The 20,850-nt window shown below is 37.2% G+C and overlaps 1 protein-coding gene and 1 pseudogene across 1 annotated transcript; both read right to left on the minus strand.

Moving 5' to 3' along the window:
• Positions 1-9,491: 9,491 nt before the first annotated feature.
• LOC143272249 (taste receptor type 2 member 106-like) lies at positions 9,492-10,454 on the minus strand. The gene has a single exon (XM_076566117.1). The coding sequence runs from the start codon at positions 10,452-10,454 to the stop codon at positions 9,492-9,494; it is 963 nt and encodes a 320-aa protein (XP_076422232.1).
• Positions 10,455-16,479: 6,025 nt separating this feature from the next.
• Positions 16,480-19,041, minus strand: LOC143272542 (S-adenosylmethionine sensor upstream of mTORC1 pseudogene; annotated as a pseudogene).
• Between the last annotated feature and the right edge of the window lie 1,809 nt (positions 19,042-20,850).

Consider the following 20,850-nt stretch of genomic DNA (forward strand, 5'->3'; position numbering starts at 1 on the left):
GAGAAAAGAAAGTATCCTCTTTGTGCTGGCCTGACTCATGGATATAGATTGCTGGAGCTCACAGTGAAACACAACCAGGCATAAGCACACTGTATGTGAGTGTCATTAGGGTACAAAGAATATTCTTAAAATAATTTCTAGAATAACTAGATACTCACATGGAAAAGAACAGAATGGACCCCTCCTTCACATATTATGAAAAACTTAAATTAATAGAGGCCACAACCCCCCAGAAAATAACTGAAGCAATAAAATTTCAGAGAAAATCTAGTAATAAACCTTTCAGAAATAGAATTTGAAAAAGATTACTCAACCTGACTTGAAAAGCACATGTAACAACACCAAACAGATAAACTAGATTTCATTTGAGAGGAAAAATGACATGTGTCTTGCAAGGTTCCATAAAAATTATATCATTAATATGACTTATCTGGTTTATACAAATTTGACTCTGACAACATTAAGCTATTAGAAGAAGATGAACTGTTAATAAATGCAGACCTTCTGTTAGGACAAACAGATTTGAATGCATTTTAAAAAACAAAAAAAGTGCTGAAAGGAAAGTTAAGGACAGTATCAATTTGAGAATGCTGAAAGAGTTGATTGCTGGGGAAAATGTTAATCTCCTTTAAGCAAGTGTTCATTTCGAAAGGAACATTCAAATATATAAGATGAGATGTCTGGCTGTGCCCCTCCAAAATTAAAAGTAAGACTGGATGCTATCAACAAGAGCTCCTGGAAGGCAGTATTGCAATGAACAAATGAGAAAAGAATATGCATTCAGAGAAGGGTTCAAGTAGAGATACTTACCTCTGAACCATGGATTCAGTGGGATTGTAAAGATTTATCATTCTGAGAGGGTTTTTTTTGTTTTGTTTTGTTTTTTTTCCATCACAGGCAATTTATTTTGTTCTATTCATTCACACTTAATACAGAAAATACTTGGAAACATTTCCATATAATGTTTGACACAGAAATCATCAAATAGAAGTATACAATGTTGACAGGAGGCAGTACATTTATAATTTATAACCCCAAATGTATTTATAAATTAGAAATGGAAAAATCTACAAATGAAATTATGAAGGTTCACCAAAGTCATTTAATCTGTCAGTTTCTCATTCATTTTTATGTCTTAATAATATTCTATTGTATGAATAAGCCACAGTTTATTTCTCTCCAGTATTTGATAGCTATTTGAGTTGTTTTAACTTTTTTACTATTAGCAACACACTGCTGTAAACCTTTATGTACATGTTTCATAGGTGCGCATTTTCAGTAGTTTGAGGATATATTTCTAAGGGTAGAATTGTTGAGTAACAGAGTAACAATGTTTTGCATTTTGACCAACCACCAAACTGTTTTGCCAAAGTGGCACACCATTTTACAATCTCACCAAATCCTTGTTTTTAAGGCTCTGATTTTTGTACAAAAGCATTCAATCATTCTGTCAGACCAAACCAGGAAAAGTTAGCTATAGTTCAGAGCTGTTCTATTCCATTTACTATGCAAAGCCATTCTTGGCGTTTGCAACTCTCAGCCCTTTTGAGTATTCTTGCAGTGTTCACCTTTTCCTCCACCACTTTTTTTTCTGGTTTATTTCTATCTATTACAAATGTATAAAAAATCCTCCATCAATGCTGCTGATAGCAGCAGAACCTTGAGAAATATACCTTTGGTTTGCCTCAGAAAAGGAACACATATTGTACTGTAAAGTTTATAAAATTGGTGAAAAACATTGTGATAATGTTACAATACCAGTTTTAAGAGTTCAGTGACTAATGGGGAGCCGATGGGATACATGCAGAACTGTGAAAGCGATATCATTTAGCCAGCTATACACATAGACTGTAAATCTACATTCAGATCATTTCTGAACTAAGGCTATCATCTCAGTTTATCTGTTGAGGTCAACCAGGAAACCCTAGAATATACCTTGATTTTTGCAATAAACAAAATAGGGGGAGGGGTTTCTTCAGCATTTCAGTCCACGAGTAACAGTATCCTAACAGGCAAAGTGTTCTCTCACCGTCAACATAGAATGAACTGCTGCTGGAGGTCAACTTGGGCTTTAATTTGCATTAGCACTTACATGCATAGTAGTCCAAGTTGTTGACCTCATGACTTTAAAAAGTAACTCTAAAAAAGTAAAATGGCCCTTCTTGGAAGACTAAAGAAAGACATCCAGCCACAGTTGTAAAAATCTCATCAAAACAATATACCCTTTTATGAATTACGCCTAAGTTAAAAAAAAAAAGTAGCCCCAAATAAGAAGCAGCTCTGAAAAAGAAAATATAACTTAAGATATTTGAAAAAAATCAAGGTGAATACAGGTTCAAAAGTAATTAAGATACATTTTCTTAAGGCTACCTAGAATTAGGCTTTAAAGAATTCTACCATTTCAAGTTTACCACTAGTTACTAGATACCTATTTACAAACAAGATGTTCACTTTTTTGTTTCTTTATCAAGAGAAAAATCTACCTTCAGACTATGAGGGTGGTGATGGGGAGGGACTAGAAAACAAGATTCAAACAATCCCATGCAAATATCACATTTTTCAAATGGAAGAACTCCAAACTGCACTAGAAGTTCCAATCACTAAGACACTTTCCATTGAAATGATTTAAGTACAACTACATGGCACCAAGGTTTAGGCCTAATATAGGCCTGACAACCAAGTCCTTGTTTTCTGGAAGAAAAGGCCTCAAAAGTCCCACTCAATTCCACATAACAATACTTCAAAGATCAGTTAGGTTTTCCTTTCCTTAATATTTCTGTTTTTGACTTCTAATCTTAAAGACTAGATTAAAACAGCTCATTTCCCAGAAGGCATTGCTTCCCTTTGCTCTATGAAAGAGTCCACCAAGACCTCTTCCTCAAAACCATCTAGCCCCCAGCCTCCAGCCTGTGCTTGTGATGCATCTTTCTCAACATCCTGAAAAGGTAATGTAGGTAAAATATGCTCATAAACATTAAATCTAGTTGTTAGAAAGACGTAACTAGCTTTATAATTTAAGTTTTAGAACATAAATACTTGCAGCTTAATCTGCACTGACAATGATTGTCGAAGCCTAGAATTCAACATTTACAAATTCTCATTCACACACACAAAACATACTATTATCACACAACTTGTATCTTGAGAGAATCTTCTGCTTTTTAAATCTTTGGCCTCCCAGTCAATCCCAAGTTCAACCAACTTTTCCAAGTTCTGGTAGTTACCTGGACCACTGAGCATTGCCACAAGACTTCTTCTCTTTTGAAACATCCTTTTTCTCTAGATATTAGGATAGCTACACCAGCTTGTTTTTTCTGTGGTGTATGTTGGTGTGGGATTATCTATTGCTTGATTTTTCATGGATGTGTTTAGCTTCTTTGGGTTGAATTTTCCCTTCTAGTGCTTTCTGTAAGGCTGGGTTTGTAGACAGGTATTGATTAAATCTGGTTTTATCCTGGAATATTTTGTTTACTCTGCCTATGGTGATTAAAAGTTTTGCTGGGTATAATAGTTTGGGTTGGCATCCGTGGTCTCTTAGTGTCTGCATGAGATTTGTCCATGATCTTCTAGCTTTCATAGTCTCTATTGAGTAGTCTGGTGTTATTCTGATGGGTTTACCTTTATATGTTACTTGGTCTTTTTCCTTTGTGGCTCTTAATATTTTTTCTTTGTTCTGTGTGTTTAGTGTTTTGATTATTATGTGGCGAGGGGACTTTTTTTTTGGATCCAGCCTATTCGGTGTTCTGTAAGCTTCTTGTATCTTCATAGGTATTTCTTTCTTTAGGTTAGGAAAGTTTTCTTCTATAATTTTGTTGAATATATTTTCTGTGCCTTTGAGTTGGTATTCTTCTCCTTCTTCTATCCCTATTATTCTTAGGTTTGGTCTTTTCATGGTGTCCCAAATTTCCTGGATGTTTTGTGTTACGACTTTTTTGTCTTTAGTGTTTTCTTTGACTGACGAATCTATTTTCTCTATCGTGTCTTCAGTGTCAGAAATTCTCTGTTCCATCTCTTGCAATCGGTTGGTTATGCTTGTTTCTGTAGTTCCTGTTCGTTTTGTCAGGATTTCTATTTCCAGCATTCCCTCAGCATGTGTTTTCTTTATTGTCTCAAATTCATTTTTCAGATCTTGGAATGTTTCTTTCATCTGTTTAATTGCTTTTTCTTGGCTTGATTTGATTTCTTCCCATTTTTTGTTCGTTTTTTCTTCCATTTCTTTAAGGGAGTTTTTTATTTCCTCTTTAAGGGAAGTTTTTATTTCCTCTTTAAGAGAGTTTTTCATTTCCTCTTTAAGGAAAGTTTTTATTTCCTCTTTAAGGTAGTTTTTCATTTCCTCTTTAAGGAAAGTTTTTATTTCCTCATTGAGGGAATGATTTATTTCTTCTTTAAGGGCCTCTATCATCTTCTTAAAGTCATTTTTAGGGTTGATCTCTTCTGTTTCTTCTGTCATGGTATGTTTAGGTCTTGCAGGTGTAGAGTCACTAGGTTCTGATGTTGCCATATAGGTCTTTATGTTGTTGCCTGTATTTTTGCACTGGTGTCTACTCATCTTTTCCTCTGTGCGGTGCAGGTGATGTCTGTGTCTGAGAGTGCCTTTCTTGTTCTAATTTTTAGTCTTGGTTTAGTAGGGGTTCTTGGTTAAATTGGTGCTATTGGGCTGTTTTTTCAGGGACAGCTGATTTCAGTCGGTGAATTATATACTTATGATTCTGGTGATCTGGTTTAGTGGCTGGGTAGCGCCTTCTTCTGTGTTCCCAGGTCACGTTTTGTTCATTTGTCAACTCCTCAGCTGATCTTGTTTCTTCAGACTTCAAACTGTAGGCATCTGAATCCTCTCCCAGATGGGTTTCAGCTGAGCAGGGTAGTCTCACCAACACCTCCAAGTTGTTGGGTTTCACAGGATCAGCAGTTGGGCCCTGGGTTGTCCCCAGACGGAGTGCCCAGACTTGCCCTGGTTCCGACCCATGGAGGTAGCCTCCTCCCCAGGTGTTGGGGCCAGGGGCGTCCCCACTCCAAGCTGAGTCCGCCCCTCTCCATCCCCGGGCCTGTCCACCCCTGTGGCCCGCAGCCACAGGCGCACCTGTGTCTGCTTGTCTCAGCTGCCGGGCCTGTATGTCCCTGTCAGCTGCGGCTGGGTCTGTCTGCCTCTGCGGGCGGCCAACGGGCCTGTATGTCTCTGCCGGCTGCCACTGCGGGCCTACCTACCTCCATCTATCACCACTGCCGGGCCCATCCACCTCTGCGAACTGCCACCGGGCCTGTATGTCCCTGTCGGCTGCTGCCACCGGGCCCTTCCACCTCCGCGAGTCGCCGACCTGCATCCGCCTGTCTCCACCGCGTGGCCTGTCTACTTCTGTGGACCACTGCCGGGCCTGAATGTCTCTGTCGACCGCCTCCACTGGGCCCGTCCACCTCCGTCTGCTTATCTCCACCGTAGGGCCTGTCCACCTCTGTGGTCCGCCGCTGGGCCTGAATGTGTTTGCCAGCTGCCGCCAGGCCTAAATGTCCCTGTCGGCCGCTGCCGCCGGACTCGTCTACCTCTGCGGGCCGCTACCACAGGCCTACCTGCGTCTGCTTGTCTCTGCCCCTGAGAGGTTTTAATAACAGTCTTGCATATGTGTGCATGGGACTAAAATTTGTGACTGCATTGCATCAAATTTTACAAGCTGGAAATTTTAGTTTTAGTGATGTCTAGCTTGAGTGTCATGGGAAATGCTTGTAAACCTAATACCCGGGAGGCTAAGCCGATAAGATTTCTAGAGTTTGACGCTAGCCTGGACTATACAGTGAGACCTTGTTGAATTCCAAATTCCAAGATGGGTCATGTCTTTAGATATTGTTAATATGTGAAATCAAATCCTTGTTGGCAGAACACACTGAAAACTTGAACTTCAGACTCCCACAGACAAATTTCTAATAGAAGTGGTTTCAAAATAGAACCACAAAATACAGGACAGGTAGGTATTTAGTTTAGGTAGTGGGATGCTTGCCTAGCATGCACAAATGCCTGGGTTTGATCCCCAGTGCCGAATAAAATCAGGCTTGGTGGTGCGTTCCTTATAATCTTCGTGTTCAAGAAGCAGAAGAACCAGGCTTGGAAGTTCAAAACCATCCTCAGCTACACAACAAGTTTGAGGCCACATAATACCCTGTCTCAAGAAGGAAGAAACTACATTAAGACTAGACCACCAGAACCATGCCAGCGAGAACAGCAAAGCAACTGATCAGGCCTGGAAAGACAGTGATTAGCATCCGTGAAGACACAGTGAAGACTCTTCCCCCAGTGTAATAAAGAACCTCAAGCACACTTTTTTTTCATATTTCATAACATTTATCTGTTTTCTATGGACATGAACAGTACATAGAAAATTTAGCAATTTATAAAGGATTAAACAAGAAAACAAAACATCATGTATTTCATTATTTACAGATAAAGTTACTTATAAATTTAATAAAAATACTCCTCCCTTTCATTCTCTCTCTGTATATATACTTGCTGATGTATTTATCTGTCTGAAAATATAGTACAGTTAATTAATGATTGAAAGTATAGATAATCATAATCAATAATCTATTTCATATCTTTTCATTTTATAATCTCATGCTCAATGAAATTATCATTTTATATAAAAATGGAACATTGCCATAAAAGGATCAGGCACAATTAAAACTAAACTAATATTGACAAAAATAGCAAGAAGAGGAAACACAAAATAACCTAATTTTGAATTCATGTAAATTACAAACTGTTTTCACCAAACTTCATAAAATATTTTCTAGATAGCAAATTAAGAGAAACAAGAACAACAGCACATTTATGGCAGACCATTAAACCATAAAATAATAAAGGAAAGCATTATGATAGTCCTAACATCAATAAAGATAAGAATGCAGATAAATGATCACAAAAATGTTTGTGCTGGTTGCTAAAACCCCAAACTCAGTATTGAATATGCATGTATTTTTAAAGAGTGCTTTTGTAACCAAGACAGCACAGAAGTAGTAAGACTGGATGATGATGGGTAGTTATTCCCACTTAAAATATTTCTTCACTCTTTCTGGAGACAGAAAGTTATCAGTTCTATAAGAAATTTACTGAATTCCTCCCAATGAGAATTTCTCTTAAAATAATTTAAATTCTGGTTGGTATGCACTTGGTCACCCTGCACATTCTTTTCCTGCAATGTCTTCAGCACCTTCTGTGTACAAGCTCTTTCCCCACCCAGAATTCCTCCTGTTTTCGACTCTACTCCTCAGCCTTACTCAGCTTGAGTCAAAACCATCTTAAATTCAGAGAACATTCTCTCCCACAAGGACCTAGCCATTCATTTGTGAAGCACCAATTAGATTTTTTTAGCCTAGAAATATAAGTACAAATATTTTAGTTATTGTTCATTATTTTTTCTTGCTAGAATGTGTTATTCATTACACTGTAGCCTCATTCAACACTATAATTTCAATATCTATGAAATTATTGTTTAAAGAAAGTTTTCTTTTCTTTTCTTTTTTTTTTTTTTGGTTGGGGTGATACCTCAAGTTGGGAGACTGCAGTAGGAGGTTCACTGTTAGTTTGATGCAAACCTAGGCTAAAGAGTGAGACTTTTCTAATAAAAAATCATATACATATATATACATACATACATACATATTGTGTATAGTATTCATGCCTTATAATAGTCATTTTATATTTATTTGAAACAGTGGAACACAAGTCAAACTAAATACAAGCAACATAACATAAGTGAAAATGTTTATAAATATTTTTAAAATAGGAAAATGAATCAATTATATGCTAATATAATTAATTTTCAGAACACAGCTGTCCAGAGAGTATTATACATTTTTAACTGATCTGGTAAATTAATTAAAAATGTGCAATGAACTTCAAGATTTAAAAAGTTGCTCTACTGCTGAACAGATAGTTCTGTGCTTTAGAGGGCTTGCTGCTCTTACAGAGACCTGGGTTCAGTTCCAGCACCCACATGGTGGCTCACAACCATTTATAACTTAGTTCAGTGCCAGGACATCCAGCAGCCTCTTCTGGCCTCTGTGGGTACCTGAGACACATGTGGTACTCAGACATCCATGCAAGCAAACACCCATATGCATAAAAAATTAAAAAGCATAGTATAATATTTGTCCATTCCAACATATTAGACAAAACATAAAAACATTGGTATCAAAACTTCAGACAGAAAACAAATTAAGACTTTATATGTAGAAGTGTTCAGCCGCCATTCTGTAAGTGTAAGGTCCACACACATTTGTAAATGAACTAAATAAGCCACTGATGTGTTGCTGGTTTGGACATAAAAATTCACTTAAAAATCTGCATTTGAAATGTAGCCGTGAGTGCATGAATGTGTGTGTTTGCATGTGTGTGTGTGTGTGTGTGTGTGTGTGTGTGTGTGTGTGTGTGTGTGTAAACATAAGGTAGAAAATTTCATACTATAAGCAAATTCTACCTGAGTTCAGTCATGTGTCTCTTGGTCAAAAACAATAATGAGTTCTTAACATCGGCTCCAGCAGAACCTTTCCTTAACTTCATCCATTCACTTCATTATCTGAAATCATGGCCTCTGAAGAATGGTGTTCTGCTCTCCTCTCCTTCAAATAAATTCTCTCCCTGGCTGTTTTTCATAGAGTTTCATCTATTTGCCATTAAGATCTTTGAGGCTACATCAAATTTTCTGCCAGTAGGGAAGATTTGGGGAAATTAAACAGTGAAAGTAAAAGTATCTTTGTAAGAAGTAAAATTGTGTTCACACACAAAAAATACCCAGTGCTTTCCCTAGTTTCACATTCTAAATGTCAAGATTGCACTTGACTGTCTGGCTTTGCTTTTTCCTGGGTCTTCCTGGAGAAAGGGTGTCCATGGTCCATGGAAGTCAGATGATCCTAATGCAAAGCCTTGTTTCAGGTATTTAACCTCATGCTGAAGAACTTTATATGGAATAATTTCCTGTCCAACATTTTTCCTTTGGGAAATGTGTAGGAAGAAGGGGCAGAGTCAGGAGATTGATTAAGTCACTAAATATGCACGTGGAATTAAAAGTCCACCAAAGAATGAGGGTTTTTTGAGATATGTTAAAAAACAATTGAGGGGCCAGGTGTGATGGCATATGATTTTAATCCCAGTACTGGGGAGACAGAGGCAGGCAGATCTCTGAGGTCCAGGCCAGCCTGGTCTACAGTGCAAGTTCCAGGACAGCCAGAGCTACACAGAGAAATTGGGTCTCAAAACTCCAAAACCAAAACAAACAAACAAACCAAAACAACAACAAAAAGAGGTCTGTATGAGCTCTTAAATACGGAGCCATCTCACCAGTTCCAAGACAAAAAAAAAAAAGATTTTCATAATGTCCAATAACAAGTTTTTATTTTATTTTATTTTATTTTGTTTTATTTTATTTTATTTTATTTTATTTTATTTTTTTTAAATCAATGCTAGAACATGGTGGGAAACTCTCTTCAGAGATCTCCACACCAGGCTATTCTCTGTGACCATTCATTTCTCTGCAAGTCTTCCCTGTTGATCTGACATCCTTGCCTTTCTCATAGCACTTTAATTGCTTCAATGCCCTCAAAGAAGCTTGCTTCAGCTGGCTGTTTGCTAGAATTAGGATAAATGAGTGACAGCAAGGATACATGCATGCAATTGTCAAACCCAAAATAAGCATCAATTTATTTTGTGATCTGAAAAAGCTCAAAGTTTCTACGACAATACCTATGAAATGCAAGAGAAACAGGATAATAAAAGAAATTAAAACTTTGATGGCTTTCACATGAACTCCTGTGTTAAGGTTATTGAGTCCTGTGACATTCAACTTCATCTGCCTGTTGTGTCTCCAAAGTGAAATAATTAACAGGAAGCATATAACGATTGTCATCATAAAGAAGAAAAAGATTCCAAGGTTGAGAAAAATATGGTTTATAATGAACTCACTTTTATAGATGTGTGACTTCCAGGATGTATTTCTGTGTTGCAATTTATCATTAAACATCTTCATTATTTGTGGAAAAGAAATCGACCACGATATAAACAAGCATCCCAGAAGAAGGGTAAACATTGTGTTGATTCTTCTCTTCAAGCAGAGAAAGATGTAGTGAGAAAAATTTGCTATCTTCAGCAGATAGAAGAGGTTGAGGCTGGTGGCAAACCATGTACTCATGTGATTGACAATTATCCACAGATAAGAAACACCTGTAAAGTGGACATCAGAGGCAACCATATGCGGAGAAAGTAATTTTAAATATCCATCAGAGATGATTACACCTATGACACAGATTCTTGAGATAGCCAAGCCAGCGAGAATAAAGCCAATCTTGGAGCACTTCTTCTGCCTGACATAGTCAACGCAGGTCTCACGCAGGATAAACCCATTCCCTAGAACTCCCAGCACTGACTCACTTGTTGCAAAACAAAGGAGGATGCCTTCTACTACAGTCAGCATCTCTATAGACCCGCAGGGATGCTCCTGTTGCAACTATTTTAGATTTTTTCTTTTACCTGCTGCAGTATGTTGCTTATAATGGCAGTTTGACAGACAAGTGATGCTTTTCTTCCTTAAAGACTTTGGAGTGGCTCAAGAATGCCTTGTAGTGGAATCAGAAATGTCTTTATGAAGTTCCCTCCTGTTCTCTAAGACAGTGTGTCTACAGAATGTGTGCAGACTAATGTCTGCTTGTAGTGTGCAAATAAGCAAATTAAAGTTTCTGTTTCATGGATTTTGTTTGTCCCTCAGACACTGTTTTGCATTTGATAAAGTGAACGATGGGATGAAGATATCAGACATACATGGACAGGATCCAAACTGACAAAATCAGCATTGCATTTCATCTCTTTCCATAGTAACTCATCATTAGCTTGGGCACAGTGGCATCTGCCTATGCCTCTAACTCCTTGGGAGACTGATGCATGGGAATAATTTGAAGCCTAGAGGACCCAGACCAGTCTAGGTAATACAGTGAGAGTTTACAAATAAAAATAAAGCCCACAAACCCCTGAAAACTCCACACCCATTCAGAAAAAATAAACAAGAAAGTGAAAAAAAGGACCACAATTTACATTATTAAAATAGTATATGGAAGTAACTTTTGAATACAACCACTTACTCTGTTAAACTGGTTATTTTAAAATTGAAATCTAGCTGCAGATAGGATAAATTTCACAACTTAAAAAATATTTTACAAATTTTTATTGGCATATATTTATTTGGTATAGTAATGGTTTCGCAAAGACAATTTCATTCAAATATCATACTTGCATTGTTTTGAACATTTCATATCCCCCCACCTCTCTCTTTCTGGTGGTCACATTCCTTTCCCTCTGTTGCCCCTACTATTATGTATTTATGCCACTACAACACCTAGGATTCACAAATGAGAGAAAACATGCAATATTTTTCTTTCTCAGTCTGAGTTATTTCACTTAATGATATTATGTATTTCCATTTTGCATCCATAATTTTGCAAATGACATAACTGCATTTTTTTTTATTGTGGCTCAATCAAACTCCATTGTGTATACACATCATACTTGGTTTATCCATTTATCTATTGAAGATGCATAGGCTGATTTCATAACTTGATGTTTGTGACTAGTGGTACAATAAACATGATGTACAAATATCTCTGTGACATGTTAATTTAGAATTCTTAAGATAGATGCCCAGAAATTGTATAAGTTGGTCACACAGTCATTCTATTACCCACTTTTTTTTATTAGATGGCACTTTATTTAGGATAAAATACTGAACCCTTTCAAATACTTTAAAATAGGCATAATTATAATTGTTGCACTCCATCTAATAGGGGAGTGATCAGGCTCAGAAAGACAGATGTTTGGTCTATACCATTACCACCCTGAATGTATAAAATGTCATTTAACCTGGAAGCTAATCAGGGTTAATGATGGTGAGTACTTGTGTGGAGAAACAGTTATTTGAAGAAAAAATGGCACACAAGAATTAAAGGACCTTAGGGCTTGAGAACCTAATCTTCTAACATCCACACACATATACTCAAGAACATACCTACATGCATCTTACACATGCACATATATTTGCACACATAACTAAGATCACACCTACATGAATGGGATATGAAGAAATATGCAGAGGAATACACATATACATGTACATCTGTAATGGGCCAATCATTAGCCAATTACTTGCATTCACACCTAGCATATGAGATAATATAGACACATGTATTCATGGTATACACTCCTTAGCAAGGTTATTGGCTCATTCTGTGCCACAGTTTCCATGATGTTAAATAGGAAAAGCAAAAGCAGTAACACTGAAATAGAGTCTATGAGAAGGGGCTAGCACAAGGTATGAGAAGGGGTTAGCACAAGGCATAATGTGTAATAAGGGGCCTATATACATTAGATTAACCATTAGTATGATATTATGCAGGCAGATTGTTCAGTTTTAAAATTTCCATCTATATCTCTACCCATCTCTCTCTGAAAGGGTGTCACAGTGTATCCCTGGGCTTTTAATTTGGTTTGAGGTATCAGATATGGATTCCTTGATGTGGAGGAGGTCAAAACAGAAAGGAGCTGGTTATTCCCATAACAAGTTTGCCACTGTTATACCAGTGTATACACGTGACCTTGCAGTTCTATAGTGTAGCATGCAGAGTACATCGTTGAACAAAATGATTGATAACAACTCTCATGCAGTAGGCTTCATAGTGCCATCTGGCACTATGAAAGCTAAGCCAACAGGGTTAAAACTTCCAGATCAGTCCCAATTTCACTTCTCTAGGCTCTGTCAACAAATCTTATGGTGACTTCAGCAATATCTGTAGCTACATTTTGAGGAACTACTATATTGACTTCTATGGAGGGTGGACTAATTTCGTTCCCTCTAGCATTTTATAAATGTTTTCTTTCCCCTGCACCTTCATCAGCACTCATATTCATTTACTTTCCTGATGATGATAGCTATTCCAACCAGAGTGAGTTAGAAACTCTCTTAATGACAGAGGAGAAAGATGTTTACAATAAAGATTCCAAACCATTGGAAAAGGAAAGTAAAGAATATATTAGATTATGGAAACTTGTTCATGGATTAGCACAATTAATATTATGAAAGTGGCTACTCTATCAAAATTTATCTGCAGATTTAATGCAGTACCTGTTAAAATTCAGAGATATTTCATAGATCTAGGAAAAAAAATCAAGAATTCTATGGAATCACAAAAATCACAAATAGCTAAAGTGATCCCAAAGAGTAAGAACATATCTGGAGGTATCACAATAGTTGACTTTAAATTATACTATAGAGCTATAATGATGAAAACAGCCTGGTGCTAGCATCCAAGCAGACAGGTAGGGCAATGGCAAAATAGGGGACCTGAAGGTAAGCAGACAAAGGTATGTCCCCCTTATTTTTGACAAAGGCTGCAAAACATACACTGGACAAAAGATTACCTGTGCACCAAATGCTGGCAAAACCAGACATCCACCTGCAGAAGAATGAAATCACATTTATGTTCTCCACCTTGTACAAAATTCAATTTGAAACAGACTAAAGGCCTCAATTTAAAGCCTGAAATACAGAAACTTCTGGACAAAAAACACACTCTTCAAGACACTGGCGAGAACTTTCTAACTAACAGGAACTAGTGACAAGTATCAACAGATGGGACTACCTTAAATCAGTGTAAATTTTAATTTACATTTACTTGATTGCTAACTGTGCTGAACAATCTTTCAAATGTTTATTGAACATTTGATTTCTTTCTTTTGAGAACTGTTTCATTAGCATCTCTCTTCATTGGGTTGCTTGATTTTTCACATTTACTTAATTTTTTTTACATTATAGGTATTATTAATCCCCTTTCTCCGTCTCCCTTCTTTTTCTCTCACAAATACATGAACACACACACACACACACACACACACACACACACACACAGATAGCAATGATTTTTCTTTCATTCTTCTGGCCATCTCTTCACTCAGTTACCTGCCCCCTTTGCTGTGCAGAGGCTTTTTAATTTCATGCAATCTTACTTGCCATTTTTTTGTTTTTGGAGTAGGGGATGGAGTTATTTCCTGTGCTAGTACAGACTTTTTCAGAAAATTTCTGCCTGTACCTATCTCTTGAAATATTTTTCCTGGTTGTCTCTACCAGATTTAAAGTTTCACATTTTACATTAATGTCCTTGATCAATTTTGATTGATTTTTGTGAATAATGTGAGGTATGGATCTATTTTCATTCTTTCATATGCGGATATATTTTCCCAATGTTATTTATTAGAGAGGTTGTCCCACCAAATATGTGTTGACAACTTTGTCAAGGAATAAGTGGCTGCATCTGTGTAGCTTTAGTTCTGCATTATATATTCTATTCAGTTGATCTGCAAGCATGCTTTTGTGCCAGCACCGTGTTACTTTGTTACAGTGGCTTCATAGTAGAATTTGAGATTAGGTATTATGATCCATATAGCATGGTTATTTATACTTAGGGTTGCTTTGGCCATTGGGATCTTGTGAGTCTCCATATAATTTTAGTAATTTTCCTGGTTCTATGAAGAAAGTCACTGTAATTTTAGTGAATTTTCATTGAACCTACAGGTCCTTTTCTGTAATATAGGCATTTTTTAGAGTATTAATTCTGCCAGTCCACAAGCATGAGTCTTTCCATGTCCTAGTGTCATCTTTGATTTCTTTAATATTAAAAATCTTTATTGTAGATGTTTTTTACATCTTTGGTCATGATTGTTCCTAGGTATTATGAATGAGATTTTTTTCTCCTGATCTATTTCTCATTATGCTTGTTACTGGTAATAAGAAAGCAACTGGATTTTGTGTGTTGATTTTGTATTCTGCTATTTTCCTAGAAGTGTTTCTTAGTTCTAATGGTTTTGTTTGTTTGTTTTGTTTTGTTTTGTTTTGTGGAATCATTAGCATCTTTGAATTGTAGGATAATGTCTTCTCCAAAAGGGTAATTTGACTTTTCCCTTTTATATTTGTAGTCTTTTATTTCTATTATCTTATTGCTCTAGCTAGGACTTCACACACTGCACTGAGTGAGAAAAGTGAAAACCGTTGTCTTGTTCCCAAAAGTAGAAATGCTTTGAGTTATTCCTCACTTAGTATAGTATTGGCATATATCTCATATATAATCTTTAATATGTTAAGGTATATTTCTCCTATTCTTATTTTTTCAGGGTTTTTTTTTTTTTTTAGAAAATTTAAATTTTTTTTAATAAATGTGCTTTGTTCACAAAATGTGAAAAAATACAACAAACACGGACGTACATTTTCAGGTATACTATCTCCAACCACTTTGCAACTATGATAAAAGCACATGATCTGTTCACAATCCCGATGAGCCCAACCAACCACATGATTATCGTCTGTTTTTGAAATAACGGATTATTTTGGAGGGATTGCTGTAAATGTGACGGGAAGTCCCTTAAATTATTTATATCCAAATGAAACCATTTTTAACGTACCCATACAATACTGAGAGGCCCTACTAACTTCACTGGTCACTACTTATATAATCTGGCCCCAACCCAGTGACTGCTCATGTTTCAGCACTTACACCCTCAACTGGCCTTGTGGAATACGTATTGGCGTAAGTTCTAATTTGAGTAAGCTGAGTTTACAGTAACAAATGATATAAAATCAAACATATTTATACTAAGTGGTAGTAGTTCTTATAAAGAGATATTTTTAAGTACTACTTAAAATACATCATGCACACCTTGGAAAAAGCAGACTCAACATCAGTAAACAATCAGAAGAATGTATAGCACCAACATATTTTGCTGTAGGTCATACCTAGATCAACTTTCCAAAGCACTGTTTCATTTACTTTCAAAGCAATTTCATTTGGTGTATTGTTTTGTTTTCTCTTAGAATTGTAATTAGTAAATAAAACAAGAGAATATGGTAAGAGGGATGCTACCAAAACATAGTTTTGTTTTATCCTGAATACAGTGCGTTTTCATTCTTTGTCTTTTCTTTTGAGGGAGCTCTAAGATATTGTCCTGTAGTGCCTAAATGAAAAGAAATATTAACCCTAATAATTATAGAACTGTATGCTATTGAAAGCAAATGAAAAATTTCAAGTTACTTATGGCATATTTGAATAACCAATGTTTATTGCATTTACACAACTGACCTTTCTAAAATTAGTTATAATCATGTCACTTTCATTAATTTAGCATGTGAAACTGAACTTGAAATATTGGATATACACAATGAACCTATCTTAAAGGGTAAGTTTATGTATTTCTAAATAAAATTTGACATTCAAAGTTAACTATAGCAATTCACAATAAGCACAAAAACATCAGTTTACCAGAGTAAAGAAGTGCAGTTTATGAAATTTAGGATTAACTACTGAAAATGCAAGTTTCCTTTTAAAAATACACACATGCACACGTGTGCGCAGGCACACACGCTTGTGCGCACATACACACACACCCACACACCCACACACACACCATTAACCATGAAATCTGAAACTGTTATATTTCAGTGCAAAAACCTCAGTATGAGGTAATTTTAATGTAATAACCACTTGAAAAAAATCCACACAGTGGCACTCTTAAAAATGATAGTTTACATGACAATTGCTGGCTGACAAGACAATGTGGACTATATGTTTTTAACTGTTTAAACTTGTCTTGTTTGGACATATATTTCTTGTTAATCATTTGCTTCTGATTCAGAAACACAGAAAGGCATTTATCAATGTGGAAAGGGAAATTTCCCACAGCCAACTAATTGTTTATATAGTCACAGAAAATTATCTGCTAGGGCTTAGAAAGAAATTAGGATATTAAAAGGTCAAGACCATTCTACGAGATTATCAGTAGAGGGTTAATTTCAAAAACGTTCATGTAATTCCAAACTTGTAGTGCAGCAGTGCCTTAATGGACAGGTAGGACCCTATCAGAGCTGGTCTCAATAGAATATACTCTTCTAAGTGCAAACCCTTTCACAAAGGTGGTCTCAGTCAGTGTTGAGTATTAAACATTGCTCCTTGCTTAAACAGAACATTTTATAAATGTACTCTGAGTTTTAAAAAATAAAAATGAACTTTCACAGGTAAAACAGACTGAACACCAAAGCCTAAATCAGTAAGAAAGTCATGGAAATATTACTTTGGCAATGGTATTTGCTGTGCTGTGTTAATGAAATTAGAACATACTTCGGGAAACGTCTCTTCCAATGTCTAATGTTTTCAAATGAGCTTAATATTAAGAGTTGTCACCAATTTCAAAAAGATTAGAAACACTGTATCAGTAGATGAAACTGAGTAGAAAATGTTTTCTGTAATAGGTAACAATTTAAAAGAAAAGTGTACCATGAACAACTAAACCAACCTATGTGTGAAATATTTAACTTGTGAGTCATCAAAGTGCAATCTACAGCTTTCTACACATCTTAAGGTTCCTCAAGACAATGGTGTAAAGTCAACACTGGACTAAAAAGGAAAATGCACAGTAAATTAGACTTCACAACAGCACTATAGAGAAAAGAGGTACCTTTTAAAATCTTAATGCAAAATGCTAAAGGAACAGTGGTTTCTGCTAAGACAAAGTCACTCTGCATGAAACTTTAAGCTTCCTATATAAGAATAAATTTTGAAATCCAGAAGTAGAAAAAAATAGCAAACTCTGTAAACGTTTGCATTTCTTCTCTGCAAACCAGGCTTTAAATACTGAGTTCACGTTAGTATTCTGATTAGTGTAAGCAGTTAGTTTAGGAGTCTGGAATAGAAAGAAGGGCTTTTTGCTTTCATATTAACTTAAAAGTAAGATGGGATCCTCTAGCTCATAGAATGGAATAGAGCTGGCTTGACTTTCTCCAGAATCTGAGTCATAAGGAGCATCAGGGAGCTCTGTGAAACCATATGCTAGTTGTTCATCTTCTACATCTGATCGAACATAGCAAGAAGGATTAGAATACTCCTCATCTTCTACACTGTTGAAATCTTGAGGAATATATAACATCCCTGGATAGTTCCTACTAACCAAGTCACTGGTGGTTTTAAGGGAGGTTTTCCTAAAAGCCATGAGATGCATATGAGAAAATTTTGAATACTTGAAGCGCTTAAAGCCCAGGGATTCTATAGCAATCTTCCAGCTCTTCATCATCATAGCATGCCGGTTCTGATGGGAGGAATCAGGGGTGATGATGAGCAATAAGCCATTCAGCACTAAGAGCTCATGGGCTTTCTTGCAGCAAATCCATCGCTGGTAGGGTGACGGAAAATAGGACAGGAGGAGAGAGAAAACAACCACATGGAAAAGTTCTCCAGGAAGAGAATCGATAGGATTTTTCAGCTGCTTCAGAAAAGCATCTATAGCGTCTTGTGCAAGCTGGAGTGGCTGCTGAAGCTGCAAGTTCAGGAAGTCACACTTGTACACACTCTCTACAGCAGGTACAATATCTATGCCAACGGTTAGAAATTCTTCAAACTTCAGAAACGGATTAAAGCAGCTGCCAACATCAAGCAATCTGATCTTTTCAGAGGCTTGAAGCAACTCGGTAATAAATTCAGGGCTTGTAAAGCTGAGGTTTGTTAAACGACCTTCAAGTTTCGATGACTCGAGCACGTTTAAGGCTGGAGTGGTCTTAGTGGCGAGTACAGCTCTTTTCTCATCTTTCTCAAGTGCTTTTCTCTTCCCACCATTCTGGAAATACTCTCTGCATATACTACAACACCATTCAATGCGACCTTCACCCTCACAAGTTTTTGCCCAGTGATTATCTGCCAAATTTTTCATTGCAACAGCATATTCACAAAGTGTTTCAGCGTCTTCACAGTGTTCTCTCCAGATCTTATCAAAGTCTCCCACTTCGCGGTACTTCTTCACCACCCCGGACAGCTTCTCCTGCTCCAGCTTCCGCCCCTGCTCGCGGGGCTGCGCGGCGCTCGGGGGCCGCTGCCCGCGCGCGGCGCCTCGGCCGCCCGACCCGGGCTCCATCGCGCCGCCGCCGCCGCCGCCGCCCCTCGGGCCCCGCGGTCTCTCCCCGGACGGAGGAGGTGGGCAGCAGCGGAGGCAGCCAGCAGCCCGGAGGATGAGGCCGCGGAGCCCCAGCCAAGGCCTCGGGGGCCCAGGGTTTTTATTATGAAGGAATGTTGTACTTTGTCAAAAGTCATTTCTATAACTACTGCTATGATTATGTGATTTCTCTGCTGTATTAGTTACTTTCTTTTGCTGTAATAAAATCCCATCACCAAAGAAACTTAAGGAAGGAAGGGTTTATTTTGGCTTTCAGTTGTACAGGGTAAGAGTCCATCATAGTGGATAGGCATGGCAGCAAGTGTTAGGCATAGTGGTAGGAGCAGGATGCTGAGTAATCACATCTTAATTGCAAGCATGACTCAGAGAGAGCAAACTGGAAGTAGGGTGAGTCTGTATAATCTCAAACCCACTCTCAGTGACATAATTATGCCAGCAAGGCTGTACCACCTACTCCCTGCCCTCAGAAGCAGTGTCACTAACTAGGGACCAAGTGTTACAATATCTAAGCTCATAGGGAACATTTCTCATTCAAACTTTATTTGAATGTGTGCTTTATTCTATGTGCTGTATTACTTAAACTGTTCTGTGTGTGTTGATTCATCTTTGTATCCTTGGGTGAAGTCAGCTTCATCGTGGAAAATGACCTTTTAAGAAATGCTATTGAATTCAAATTGCAATTATTTTATTGAGAGTTTTAACATTCTCATTCACCAGAGATATCAACTTTCAAATTTCCATCTTTGTTGTGTTCTTGTTCTGTTTTGGTACTTGTGTAATACTGGCTATATAAAATGAGTTTGGTAACATTATTCTTATTTTTGTTTTATGGAATAGCTTAAGGAGTATTATAATTCACTTAAATGTCTTATAGACTCCTACAGTGAATATATCTGGTCTAATCTGTTGTTAGTCACGAGGCCTCTTTATTGCTTTAATCTCATTGCTTGTTATAGACTTGTTTAAATGTTTTATATTCCCTTGATCTAATTTGGTTAGGTCATGTGTGTTTAGAAACATTCATTCACTTTGTATTTCTAGTTTATTAGAGTATAGTTTTTCAAAACATGCCCAACAATACTACAAATTTCATTGGTATCTGTTACAATGTCTCCCTTATTGTATTTTGTTTTGTTAATTTGTGTCTTCTCTAATTTTGTTTGTCTAAGCTTTTGTCAATATTTTTCATGTTTTCAAAGAAATAACTCTTTGTTTCATTGATTCTTTGAAATGTTCTACTAGTACAAGCTTATTAATTTTTAAATCAGTCTATTATTTCATTGTACTTACAGTGTTGTTTTTAGTTTATTCTCATTTTGCTAACACTTTGAAGTATGTCATTATTTATTTAAAATACCCGTGGTTTTAAAAGAGGCATTCTGTTTAATCATAGATGCATTCTTTTTTTTTATATTATTATTTTACAACACCATTCAGTTCAACATAATAGCCACAGATTCCCCTGTTCTCCCCATCTCGCCCCCCCTCCCCCAAACCCACCCCCCATTCCCACCTCCTCCAGATCAAGGTCTCCCCCGAGGACCGGGGTCGACCTGGTAGACTCAGTCCAGGCAGGTCCATTCCCCCACTCCCAGACCGAGCCAAGTGTCCCTGCATAAGTCCCAGGATTCAAACAGCCAACTCATGCAACGAGCCCAGGACCCGGCACCAATGCACAGCTGCCTCCCAAACAGATCAAGCCAAATGACTGTCTCACGCATTCAGGGGGCCTGATCCAGTTGGGGGCCCCTCAGCCTTTGGTTCATAGATCCTGTGCTTCCATTCATTTGGTTATTTGTCCTGGTGCTTTATCCAACCTTGGCTTCAACAATTCTCGCTCA

Source organism: Peromyscus maniculatus, chromosome 3, assembly GCF_049852395.1.
Source record: "Peromyscus maniculatus bairdii isolate BWxNUB_F1_BW_parent chromosome 3, HU_Pman_BW_mat_3.1, whole genome shotgun sequence".
NCBI classification, from domain to species: Eukaryota; Metazoa; Chordata; class Mammalia; order Rodentia; family Cricetidae; genus Peromyscus; species Peromyscus maniculatus.